The sequence below is a fragment of the Electrona antarctica genome (genome assembly GCF_951216825.1).
Source record: "Electrona antarctica genome assembly, chromosome: 6".
Classification (NCBI taxonomy): domain Eukaryota; kingdom Metazoa; phylum Chordata; class Actinopteri; order Myctophiformes; family Myctophidae; genus Electrona; species Electrona antarctica.
Window position 1 is genome coordinate 55,437,434 of NC_136811.1, and position 13,459 is coordinate 55,450,892.

The 13,459-nt window shown below is 45.8% G+C and overlaps 1 protein-coding gene across 2 annotated transcripts in view; it reads left to right on the forward strand.

The window, feature by feature from the left end:
* thbs3a (thrombospondin 3a) overlaps positions 1-13,459 on the forward strand; it is a 74,104-nt gene that overhangs the window by 20,052 nt on the left and 40,593 nt on the right. For both annotated transcript variants that reach the window (XM_079504782.1, XM_079504783.1), the window contains exons 4-12: positions 1,762-1,864; positions 3,020-3,046; positions 3,363-3,445; positions 3,615-3,666; positions 4,558-4,706; positions 5,425-5,565; positions 9,165-9,239; positions 11,154-11,306; positions 11,672-11,782. In XM_079504782.1, the coding sequence (XP_079360908.1) occupies positions 1,762-1,864; positions 3,020-3,046; positions 3,363-3,445; positions 3,615-3,666; positions 4,558-4,706; positions 5,425-5,565; positions 9,165-9,239; positions 11,154-11,306; positions 11,672-11,782 (894 nt within the window). The remainder of the gene's footprint in view (positions 1-1,761; positions 1,865-3,019; positions 3,047-3,362; positions 3,446-3,614; positions 3,667-4,557; positions 4,707-5,424; positions 5,566-9,164; positions 9,240-11,153; positions 11,307-11,671; positions 11,783-13,459) is intronic.

Below are 13,459 nucleotides of genomic sequence, written 5' to 3' on the forward strand. Positions count from 1 at the left end.
AAGCTTGCAAGCTTGTAGATCAACTATTTGTGCGTGCGTGCGTGCGTGCGTGCATGCGTGCGTGCGTGCGTGCGTGCGTGCGTGCGTGCGTGCGTGCGTGCGGATCAAATGTTAAACTTGATAAACGTGCCCCTTGGGGCACAGGTCTCCACCAGGGCAGGTCAGGTTGTGGCCTCCGGGTGGCGCTATAATAGGCCGATGTGAAAAGGGTGCCATTTCTTCCTACGCCTTGGATGGTAATTGGATGATTTGAGGCTTTTTGTTCCAAAAATGTGTTTTGCAAAAATCCACCTGTTGGTGGCGCTATAACAGGCCAATGTGAAAAGGGTGGGATATTTTCCTCTAGTAGGAAAGTGCATGAACATTTTCATGTCACGCTGCGTTCATGGTTTGAGGCTTTTAGTTCAAAACAGGCCAATCTTGCAACCTTTGGAAGCCAATGTTAGCCAATTAGGATGGAATATGAAATATCGGACAGATCCGTCTTGAACACATGACTATAGAGATACTGTGGAACGATGTGCAGGATTTTTGGACAGAATCTGGAGGAGTAATATTAAAATAAAAATCACACCCGTGTGAACTGAGTGGTGCAGTGACTTCACACACTAACCATAGCAACCATGCTCACCTGTGCGTGGGGCCACGTACAGGTACACGGGTACATACACGGGTACACGGGTACAGACAAAGCTGGTTGTTGGAGTGGTTTGCACCACTCAAAAAATGTGTTTTACAAAAGTCGGCCTCTTGGTGGCGCTATAAGGTTTGTCCTTGGCCTCTAGGGAGTGAGCATGCAACGTTTCACGCAGATCGCGGTGTAAATCTGTGAAAATCTGCCTCATGGTGGTGCCATGGGCCATCCTGGAAACATGTTGAGAGGACATGTTGTCTGGTTGTTGGAGGACGATCGGCTTCATAAATCACTGACATGTTGAGAGGACATGTTGTCTGGTTGTTGGAGGACGATGGGCTTCATAAATCACTGACATGTTGAGAGGACATGTTGTCTGGTTGTTGGAGGACGATCGACTTCATAAATCACTGACATGTTGAGAGGACATGTTGTCTGGTTGTTGGAGGACGATCGACTTCATAAATCACTAACATGTTGAGAGGACATGTCCTCACCAATAATCATGATAAAATGGCATGATTATTTTCTATTCAGTCTGTGTCTCATCTAGGGCTGTGGGCAGTTCAGAACCCCGTCCACCAGTGACATCATCATTAGGCATATATTTTTTTAAACAATATGTTTTGACAAAAATGTTCAGATTTGTATTATCGTGAGAACGATGGCTTCCATTTTCGCGTTGCAACTTTTCAGGACTAGAAAGCCTGCAGTTTCTATTAGCTTGTATTCCCCATCGATGATGTCACTGGTGGACGGGTTTCTAAACTGCCCACAGACGTCCTATGCGACACAGACTGAGTTGAAAAAAATTGCGCCATTTTTTCACGATTATTAGTGAGGACCTATAAACCTATTATATGAAGATAGGTTGAAGTGGTGAAGTGGTCCTTTAAAGGGATATTTCACTTTCAAAAAATCTTTTGGTAATTGTATAGTCTACTCAGGCTTATGTGAGAGACCAGGACAAAAAACAAGGGGTATCATTTATTGTCTGGAGTCTGGAGACAATAAATACAAAATACGGCTGTCCGTAACTCTCTCTCTCTCTCTCTCTCTCTCTCTCTCTCTCTCTCTCTCTCTCTCTCTCTCTCTCTCTCTCTCTCTCTCTCTCTCCTCCCCCCCAGGGTTCAGTGGAGTCCCTCAAGGTGGCACTAGGGGGCAGTGTGGCCACTGCAGGGATGCTGACAGACTGTCCTTTCCAGGGAGACTCCTCGGCACACAACACAGGTACAGTACCGCTCTGCTGCCACCTGGTGGGCTTGTAGCAGTGTTGATTATTTTGATTTAGTTTTAGTCATACAGCTATCTATATCTTGCACCCCCCCCCCCCCCCCCCTTACCCGTTGTCCCTAAACGTATTTGCCTTTTTTTCTTTTACTATTTTAAAACATTTTAAAGGTTTCATGACATTAATTTATTTTTATTCTTCGTTTTTCTTTTTAGGTTTAATGACCTCAATTAGTAATTACACCCACACGACCTGACCTTTGACCTCAGTTACACCCAAACAACCTGACCTTTGACCTCAGTTACACCCACACAACCTGAACTTTGAACATTCAGTGGATTTTCTGTGGTCTGGGGTTTTCTCTGTGTCTGTGAAGAGTTTCGAGCTGCAATGGAAACAGTGAAAACAGTGACATCTGCTGGCAAATTCCAATGTCATATATGGGATTTGTGGACAAATCGAAGCACTTATTTGAACCAGAAAACACCAGATCACAGAAAATCTACTTAATGCTAAAAGTTCAGGGGTTTTTTTGTGTGCAATTGAGCCCAGTAAAAAAAAAAAAACGTATTTTTAATGTCACAGTCCTTTTAAAATAGTTACAATAGCTGATCTACAAGTTGACAACGTGTCAATGTAGATTGGCCAGTTGAACAACAGCATAAAACATGGAGGCTAGCATGCAGAACATTCCCTAAAACAGCAGGGACAACGCTCCACACGTCCCACACTATTCTTCTCCCTTCTGGCTCCAAAACTATGGAATAAACTTCCTATTGCAATCAGAACTGCAGACTCACTCCCAACCTTCCGCCGTAGTCTGAAAACCCACCTCTTCAGACTCCATCTTAGCCTGTAGCACTTGCCCTAGCCTCGACGACCTTACAGGCGTATGCAAAGGCTCAACTTATGTAACTTACATAACATTTTATGTAGACTTAGCACTCAACACTGTACAGATATTCTATTGTTAGACAGAGCTTGCTTTTGATTCTTGGTGACTATTTCTATATATGTATGTATTGTGTTGTACTTGTTCTTGCTTACTGTAAATCGCTCTTGATTAAGAGCGTCTCCTAAAAGCCTACATTGTAAATATTGTACAGCAGGTTGTTGACAATCATTCTGACTACAATCGTGTGTTTTCTCTCCAGTGATCGGTGAGGTCAACTCCATTCTGGGTCAGTTTTCATGAAAAAAACAATTGAACCCACCTTCATTCTCACTTACCTTTTAGACTATACAGTAGACCTATATATTGTATCAGTGATACTTACATGTCAAACTCTGCTCAATTACGTTTCACAAGAAGACATGGTTCCCATGTATTATAGTACATATAGAAGGCTGGTTCCCATGTATTATAGTACATAATAGAAGGCTGGTTCCCATGTATTATAGTACATATAGAAGGCTGGTTCCCATGTATTATAGTACATATAACTGATTTTATTCATTCATTTATTTATGTATTCATATACTTTTGTTTCTTTTCAGGTGACCAGACCAAGGCTCTGATTGGTCAACTCATCATCTTCAACCAGATCCTGGGAGAGCTACGAGAGGACATACGAGAACAGGTGTGTGTGTGTGTGTGTGTGTGTGTGTGTGTGTGTGTGTGTGTGTGTGTGTGTGTGTGTGTGTGTGTGTGTGTGTGTGTGTGTGTGTATCTGTGCCAATGTGTGGATAATTTTTAAATAATTCCTCTCCTCTCCTCTCCTCTCCTCTCCTCTCCTCTCCTCTCCTCAGGTGAAGGAGATGTCTCTCATTAGGAACACAATTCTAGAGTGTCAGGTCTGTGGTAAGTACAACAGAAAAAAGAAGATATGGGCTATATGTTGCACCACTGGGCGACTGTGGCTCAAGAGGTAGAGCAGGTCGTCCAATGATCCATGGGTCGGCGGTTCGAATCCCGGCTCCTCCTGTCTACATGTCGAAGTGTCCTTGGGCAAGACACTGAACCCCAAATTGCTCCCGATGTGCTGGTTGGTACCTTGCATGGCTTCCACCGCAATCGGTGTATGAATGTGTGTGTGAATGGGTGAATGTAATGCACAATCTATGTAAAGCGCCTTGGATAAAGGCGCTATATAAATGCACCATTTACCATTTACCACCACCCCTTACCCCTAATCTCTAAACTTATTAGCTTTTTGTAACTATTTTGATCGATGTAGATGGAACTATTAGTGGAACTATTTTAAAATGTTTTTTGTTTTTTTAGTAAAAAATAAATTGCAAATAGTTTAAGATAGGGCCCAATGAGTATTTGTTCCCATACATAGTGTACTGTTATACTGTATATCTGTAGAAACCACCTAACTCCAAACTAACTACCCTTTTTTCACTGACAAAAACTAAATGGAAACTACATGAAAACTAAAACGTGTGAGCTTGTAGATTTCCAGCAAGTGTAAAATCAGTCATTACGACGGCCTGCCAAGATACATTTTAGTCGACTAAATCAGCCGTAGATTTAGTCGACTAAAATCTTGTGATTTTTAGTCGACTAAAATTAGACTAACACTAAAACATTCCAGGTGACTAAAATGTGACTAAAACTAAAGGAAAACTATTCAAAAGACTATGACTAAAACTAAAATAAAAAATTGCTGCCGAAAACAACACGATTAGAGCCTCTGCTCCAGGGTGTGCCTTCTCTCTGACCCCCCCGACCCCCCCCCCCATGCAGGTTTCCATGAGCCGCGCTCGCGCTGCTCTCCCAACCCCTGCCACAAGGGGGTGCCGTGCATGGAGACCTTCTCGTACCCCGGGTACCAGTGTGGGCAGTGCCCGGAGGGCACCGCGGGCAACGGAACCCACTGCCACGACATCGACGAGGTACACACAGCTGTGGTTTTCACCTCTTGGGCTTTTGAACCACGGGCCGACTTTTGTTGAATTTTTTTTTTAACATTGGAGCGACACTATAGCACGACGTGACATCATCATCATACCCGGAAGTTATGCGGGAACTACTTTCTGGCCTTGACAGCCCATACATGCAAACAGAAAAGTCATATTTGATTGCATTACATGACTTCACTACACAACATTAAATTCACTTTGCCACTCGATCTGCCACTTACTTTATTGCATGAGCATACCCTCTATTGGTATTTTGGTTTGCCTTCAACCCATTTAGGGCTGACCTCGAAATTAAAGAAAAATCTTCTAAATCCTCCAGTTTTCTGAAATAAAAAATAGCAGACCTACAAGCTCATAGCGCGCCACTCGGTGGCGCGCTATGAGCTTGTAGATCTGCTATTTTTCAATAGCTAAAGTATAACAAAAGGGGTTCCCGCCCAAAATGGGTTAAGGCTTCGTAATCACAGATCGCACAGGGGCAGATTATGGCTAACGTGAATATACAAAGAAATCACTGACACATTTAATCATTTTCAATACATTTTTATTTCCAAAGAAATGTACAAAAAAAAGCAAGTTTACACCACGTCACTTGTGACGTATTGTGTTGTGTGTGTGGTGTGTGACTGTGTGTGTGTGTGTGTGTGTGTGTGTGTGTGTGTGTCTGTGTGCGTGTGCGTGCGGTCCACAGTGCATGGAGGCCCAGCCCTGCTACTCCCACTCAGCGTGTGTGAACACGGCCTTGGGCTTCTCGTGCGAGCCGTGCCCCCCCGGGCTGTGGGGACCCCCGCTCGTTGGCGCGGGAGAGGAGTTCGCCAAGAAACACAAGCAGGTGACACACGCACGCACCGCACGCACACATACACCCACGCACAGGCCCGCGGGAAGTACTTTACACTAGCAGGGGCTGAACGTGTACCTGTACTTGCTGAAAATAGCCGATCTACAAGCTCACAACGCGTCGCAGCGTTGTAGATCGGCTATTTTCAGCATGCAACCAAGTGTAAAATGACTTATACTGGATCTCTTGTCCACCAGTCCCCTTACTAACATTTCAGTTTATAGTTTTTATTTGTTGACGAAATTGTCAATATATTTAGTCTCAGTTTTAGTCATCATAGCTTACCAGAACCACACAGAGGCTTTAAGAGGCATGGTGGAGAGGTTGACAGAACCACACAGCTTTAAGAGGCATGGTGGAGAGGTTGGCAGAACCACACAGCTTTAGGAGGCATGGTGGAGAGGTTGACAGAACCACACAGCTTTAGGAGGCATGGTGGAGAGGTTGACAGAACCACACAGCTTTAAGAGGCATGGTGGAGAGGTTGACAGAACCACACAGCTTTAAGAGGCATGGTGGAGAGGTTGACAGAACCACACAGCTTTAAGAGGCATGGTGGAGAGGTTGACAGAACCACACAGAGGCTTTAAGAGGCATGGTGGAGAGGTTGACAGAACCACACAGCTTTAAGAGGCATGGTGGAGAGGTTGACAGAACCACACAGCTTTAAGAGGCATGGTGGAGAGGTTGACAGAACCACACAGAGGCTTTAAGAGGCATGGTGGAGAGGTTGACAGAACCACACAGCTTTAAGAGGCATGGTGGAGAGGTTGACAGAACCACACAGAGGCTTTAAGAGGCATGGTGGAGAGGTTGACAGAACCACACAGAGGCTTTAAGAGGCATGGTGGAGAGGTTGACAGAACCACACAGCTTTAAGAGGCATGGTGGAGGGGTTGACAGAACCACACAGAGGCTTTAAGAGGCATGGTGGAGAGGTTGACAGAACCACACAGCTTTAAGAGGCATGGTGGAGAGGTTGACAGAACCACACAGCTTTAAGAGGCATGGTGGAGAGGTTGACAGAACCACACAGCTTTAAGAGGCATGGTGGAGAGGTTGACAGAACCACACAGCTTTAAGAGGCATGGTGGAGAGGTTGACAGAACCACACAGAGGCTTTAAGAGGCATGGTGGAGAGGTTGACAGAACCACACAGCTTTAAGAGGCATGGTGGAGAGGTTGACAGAACCACACAGCTTTAAGAGGCATGGTGGAGAGGTTGACAGAACCACACAGCTTTAAGAGGCATGGTGGAGAGGTTGACAGAACCACACAGCTTTAAGAGGCATGGTGGAGAGGTTGACAGAACCACACAGCTTTAAGAGGCATGGTGGAGAGGTTGACAGAACCACACAGCTTTAAGAGGCATGGTGGAGAGGTTGACAGAACCACACAGAGGCTTTAAGAGGCATGGTGGAGGGGTTGACAGAACCACACAGCTTTAAGAGGCATGGTGGAGAGGTTGGCAGAACCACACAGCTTTAAGAGGCATGGTGGAGAGGTTGACAGAACCACACAGCTTTAAGAGGCATGGTGGAGAGGTTGACAGAACCACACAGAGGCTTTAAGAGGCATGGTGGAGAGGTTGACAGAACCACACAGCTTTAAGAGGCATGGTGGAGAGGTTGGCAGAACCACACAGCTTTAAGAGGCATGGTGGAGAGGTTGACAGAACCACACAGCTTTAAGAGGCATGGTGGAGAGGTTGGCAGAACCACACAGCTTTAAGAGGCATGGTGGAGAGGTTGACAGAACCACACAGCTTTAAGAGGCATGGTGGAGAGGTTGGCAGAACCACACAGCTTTAAGAGGCATGGTGGAGAGGTTGACAGAACCACACAGCTTTAAGAGGCATGGTGGAGAGGTTGGCAGAACCACACAGCTTTAAGAGGCATGGTGGAGAGGTTGACAGAACCACACAGAGGCTTTAAGAGGCATGGTGGAGAGGTTGACAGAACCACACAGCTTTAAGAGGCATGGTGGAGAGGTTGGCAGAACCACACAGCTTTAAGAGGCATGGTGGAGGGGTTGACAGAACCACACAGAGGCTTTAAGAGGCATGGTGGAGAGGTTGACAGAACCACACAGCTTTAAGAGGCATGGTGGAGAGGTTGACAGAACCACACAGCTTTAAGAGGCATGGTGGAGGGGTTGACAGAACCACACAGAGGCTTTAAGAGGCATGGTGGAGAGGTTGACAGAACCACACAGCTTTAAGAGGCATGGTGGAGAGGTTGACAGAACCACACAGCTTTAAGAGGCATGGTGGAGAGGTTGACAGAACCACAGCTTTAAGAGGCATGGTGGAGAGGTTGACAGAACCACACAGCTTTAAGAGGCATGGTGGAGAGGTTGACAGAACCACACAGCTTTAAGAGGCATGGTGGAGAGGTTGACAGAACCACACAGCTTTAAGAGGCATGGTGGGGAGGTTGACAGAACCACACAGCTTTAAGAGGCATGGTGGAGAGGTTGACAGAACCACACAGCTTTAAGAGGCATGGTGGAGAGGTTGACAGAACCACACAGCTTTAAGAGGCATGGTGGAGAGGTTGACAGAACCACACAGCTTTAAGAGGCATGGTGGAGAGGTTGACAGAACCACACTGAGGCTTTAGGAGGCATGGTGGAGAGGTTGACAGAACCACACAGCTTTAAGAGGCATGGTGGAGAGGTTGACAGAACCACACAGCTTTAAGAGGCATGGTGGAGAGGTTGACAGAACCACACTGAGGCTTTAGGAGGCATGGTGGAGAGGTTGACAGAACCACACAGCTTTAAGAGGCATGGTGGAGAGGTTGACAGAACCACACAGAGGCTTTAAGAGGCATGGTGGAGAGGTTGACAGAACCACACAGCTTTAAGAGGCATGGTGGAGAGGTTGACAGAACCACACAGAGGCTTTAGGAGGCATGGTGGAGAGGTTGACAGAACCACACAGCTTTAAGAGGCATGGTGGAGAGGTTGACAGAACCACACAGCTTTAAGAGGCATGGTGGAGAGGTTGACAGAACCACACAGCTTTAAGAGGCATGGTGGAGAGGTTGACAGAACCACACAGCTTTAAGAGGCATGGTGGAGAGGTTGACAGAACCACACAGAGGCTGTAAGAGGCATGGTGGAGAGGTTGACAGAACCACACAGCTTTAAGAGGCATGGTGGAGAGGTTGACAGAACCACACAGCTTTAGGAGGCATGGTGGAGGGGTTGACAGAACCACACAGCTTTAAGAGGCATGGTGGATAGGTTGACAGAACCACACAGAGGCTTTAGGAGGCATGGTGGAGAGGTTGACAGAACAACGGACTCCATGAATGATGAATGAATAAATGCTTTTTATATATGTGATGTATTCCCATGCTTTTTGTTCTTGCTTAATGTAAGTCGCTCTGGATTAAGAGCGTCTGCTAAATGCCTAAATTGTAAATTGTAAATTGTAATGATAATATGTCCATTCATTCATTCAGTCTCTGCTTCATCACTGATGTTCACATGTTGTCTGTCTGTCTGTCTGTCTGTCTGTCTGTCTTTCTGTCTGTCTGTCTCTCTCTCTCTGTCTCTCTCTCTCTCTCTCTCTCTCTCTGCAGGAGTGTTCAGACATCGATGAATGTGTGGAAGTGGCGGACGCTTGTGTTCCCAACTCTGTCTGCACCAACTCTATAGTGAGTCCATTCTATGTGTACCAACTCTATAGTGAGTCCATTCTATGTGTACCAACTCTATAGTGAGTCCATTCTATGTGTACCAACTCTATAGTGAGTCCACTCTATGTGTACCAACTCTATAGTGAGTCCATTGAAATGAAATGAAATGAAATGAAATCTATATTTACCCAGGGTATCTGGGCTAAGCTCAAGAACTTGTTTCCAGCCAGGCCCTGCTCATAGAACACATTTCATCGTAGTGGTTCAATGCCTTGTTCAAGGGCACTTCAGCGGTGGTAATTTTAACGTGTCGGACGGCTGATTCGAACTAGGAACCTTCCGGTATCAAGACCGCGCCGCTATCCGTTCGGCCACCGCTGCCACAATCTATGTGTACCAACTCTATAGTGAGTCCATTCTATGTGTACCAACTCTATAGTGAGTCCATTCTATGTGTACCAACTCTATAGTGAGTCCATTCTATCTGCACCAACTCTAAAGTGAGTCCATTCTATGTGTACCAACTCTATAGTGAGTCCATTCTATCTGTACCAACTCTATAGTGAGTCCACTCTATATGTACCAACTCTAAAGTGAGTCCATTCTATGTGTACCAACTCTATAGGGAGTCCATTCTATGTGCACCAACTCTATAGTGAGTCCATTCTATGTGCACCAACTCTATAGTGAGTCCATTCTATGTGTACCAACTCTATAGTGAGTCCATTCTATGTGTACCAACTCTATAGTGAGTCCATTCTATGTGTACCAACTCTAAAGTGAGTCCATTCTATCTGTACCAACTCTATAGTGAGTCCACTCTATGTGTACCAACTCTATAGTGAGTCCACTCTATCTGTACCAACTCTAAAGTGAGTCCATTCTATCTGTACCAACTCTATAGTGAGTCCATTCTATGTGTACCAACTCTAAAGTGAGTCCATTCTATCTGTACCAACTCTAAAGTGAGTCCACTCTATCTGTACCAACTCTATAGTGAGTCCACTCTATGTGTACCAACTCTATAGTGAGTCAACTCTATGTGTACCAGCTCTATAGTGAGTCCACTCTATCTGTACCAACTCTATAGTGAGTCCACTCTATCTGTACCAACTCTATAGTGAGTCCACTCTATCTGTACCAACTCTATGGTGTGTCCACTCTATGTATAAGTGTAACATTAGCCCCCTCTAATTTAATTGAATTGCATTGAATTGAATGGGGCATTGGGGTGTTGTGCTAATTCGCTTATTTCCATCGCTAAAAAAAACACACTTTACTACTTATTTCGATGGAAATAAGCGAATTAGCACAAGAACCCAACCCCTATTGAGGGCTTATATTAGGGGAAATAGCCAATAATGCACCTTTGCACAAAATAACACCTGGACCTCTTTGGTGGGGACGTAACAACTACAAATAAATAACACCTGGACCTCTTTGGTGGGGACGTAACAACTACAAATAAAGGTAAGAAAGCCTTCTAGCATGGAATTCTCCTTTAAAGGGGTATTCATTTCATGTTCAAATATGTTCAAATATTGTATCGTCTACTACTTAGGCTTCTGTGTTTCACCCCAGACACCTTTTAATTATCTCCATTCACTATTTAGATATTCCACATTAATTTCATCAGACACGCCAACTCCATGTTATGTTATAAAATAAAAATAATAAAAATAATGAAAAAAAAAAAAAAAAAAAAACCTGGGTTCTGGTGTATTATGTATGATATTGTCCTTCTAAGGAGCCATGCTTTTTCAATTCCTTTTTTTTTATTAACTTTATTTATTTATTTATTCATTCATTTATTTATTTTCATTCCCCCTCACAATTATGAAAAAGGGTCAAAACGACCCCAAAAATATCCCTTAAACTCTCTCTCTCTCTCTCTCTCTCTCTCTCTCTCTCTCTCTCTCTCTCCCCCCTCAGGGCTCCTACAGGTGTGGGGGGTGTAAGGCTGGTTTCCTAGGCAACCAGACGGCGGGTTGTGTGGCCAGGAAGTCGTGCGCCTTGCTGCCGTTCAACCCGTGCGACGCCAAGGCTCACTGCGCCATCGAGAGGAATGGAGACGTGACCTGCAGGGTGAGTTCAGCCAAATGTACTGAACCGCCAAGGGGCACGCTGAGCTAGGGGGGGGGGGGGCCCTGAGCTAAGGGGGGTGGGGGGCTGAGCTAGGGGGAGGGGGGCCCTGAGCTAGCTATATACATATATACTATAAAGTGCTTTGACTACATACAATGCAATTCTAGTGCTGTCTACATGACATGCTATAAGTCTGTATAAAATGCTACCTACAAGAGTGCTTATCTAAGGGGGTAGGGTAAGTGCTACAGGCCATGATGGAGTCTGAGGTGGGTTTTCAGACTACGGCGGACATACATAATGTATTGATTTGAAATGTGTGTGTGCGTGTGCGTGCGTGCATGCGTGTGTCCCCCCCCCCATAGTGTAACGTGGGCTGGGCGGGTAACGGTCACACCTGTGGAGTGGACACGGACCTGGACGGATACCCTGACCGCTCCCTGCCCTGCATGGACAACCACAAGCACTGCAGACCGGTAGGTCAAAGGTCAAAGGTCACATGACCCCTGACCGCTCCCTGCCCCGCATGGACAACCACAAGCACTGCAGACCGGTAGGTCAAAGGTCAAAGGTCACATGACCCCTGACCGCTCCCTGCCCTGCATGGACAACCACAAGCACTGCAGACCGGTAGGTCAAAGGTCACATGACCCCTGACCGCTCCCTGCCCCGCATGGACAACCACAAGCACTGCAGACCGGTAGGTCAAAGGTCACATGACCCCTGACCGCTCCCTGCCCTGCATGGACAACCACAAGCACTGCAGACCGGTAGGTCAAAGGTCAAAGGTCACATGACCCCTGACCGCTCCCTGCCCCGCATGGACAACCACAAGCACTGCAGACCGGTAGGTCAAAGGTCAAAGGTCACATGACCCCTGACCGCTCCCTGCCCTGCATGGACAACCACAAGCACTGCAGACCGGTAGGTCAAAGGTCACATGACCCCTGAGCGCTCTCTGCCCCGTGTGGACGACCACGAGCACTGCCGACAGGTAGGTCAAAGGTCACATGACCCCTGAGCGCTCTCTGCCCCGTGTGGACGACCACGAGCACTGCAGCCTGGTGTGATGATCACCTACAGCAGTGGTTCCCAAAGTGGGGTCTGGGGACCCCCAGGGGTACTTGAGGGAGTTCCAGGGGGTCCCCAGCTAAATGATAATTTGGAACCAAATGGACCCTTATGTGTCTGTAACTCAGAGAGTGTACAAATGGAACCAAATGGACCCTTATGTGTCTGTAACTCAGAGAGTGTACAAATGGAACCAAATGGACCCTTATGTGTCTGTAACTCAGAGAGTGTACAAATGGAACCAAATGGACCCTTATGTGTCTGTAACTCAGAGAGTGTACAAATGGAACCAAATGGACCCTTATGTGTCTGTAACTCAGAGAGTGTACAAATGGAACCAAATGGACCCTTATGTGTCTGTAACTCAGAGAGTGTACAAATGGAACCAAATGGACCCTTATGTGTCTGTAACTCAGAGAGTGTACAAATGGAACCAAATGGACCCTTATGTGTCTGTAACTCAGAGAGTGTACAAATGGAACCAAATGGACCCGTTAGGGTTAAATGAACAGTGGATTTACAATATAAATTGGGGTACCAGAGATAGAAATGCCATTAAATCAGGGGTCCGTAGCATAATGCGAAACTGGGGGTCCATGAAATTAATATGTTTCGGAATCACTGCTAGAGCCGTAAAACCCTCCCTTATCAGGGTCACTAGCATACGTTTTCAAATGGGAGGTCCGTGGCCTAATAAATGTTGATTTGGGGGTCCTTGACACGAAAAGGTTTGGGAATCACTGACCTACAGGACTGTATCTGTTCCACTGTAATATTAGAGCAAAATGCATCATAAATAAATAATACTGAAACCACGTATTTCTGCTGTCCGGAGGAAACCTCATAACTCCAAAATGTTTTTTTTAAACGATGCAATACTGCCTCATCAAAGTTGCTGTTGTGACTTTATATATTGTCAATTACTTGCACGAGAAGGGGAGAGGTGGTTGCTTTAGCAGACAGTTTGAGGGTCCAATGGAGTTAAGTGTCCAATGCGTTTTTTTACTACTTTCCATTGGTTCAATATTTTCGAAACAACACACAGACGTAAAAGGGTGTTCAATAGCACTGATTTATGAAAA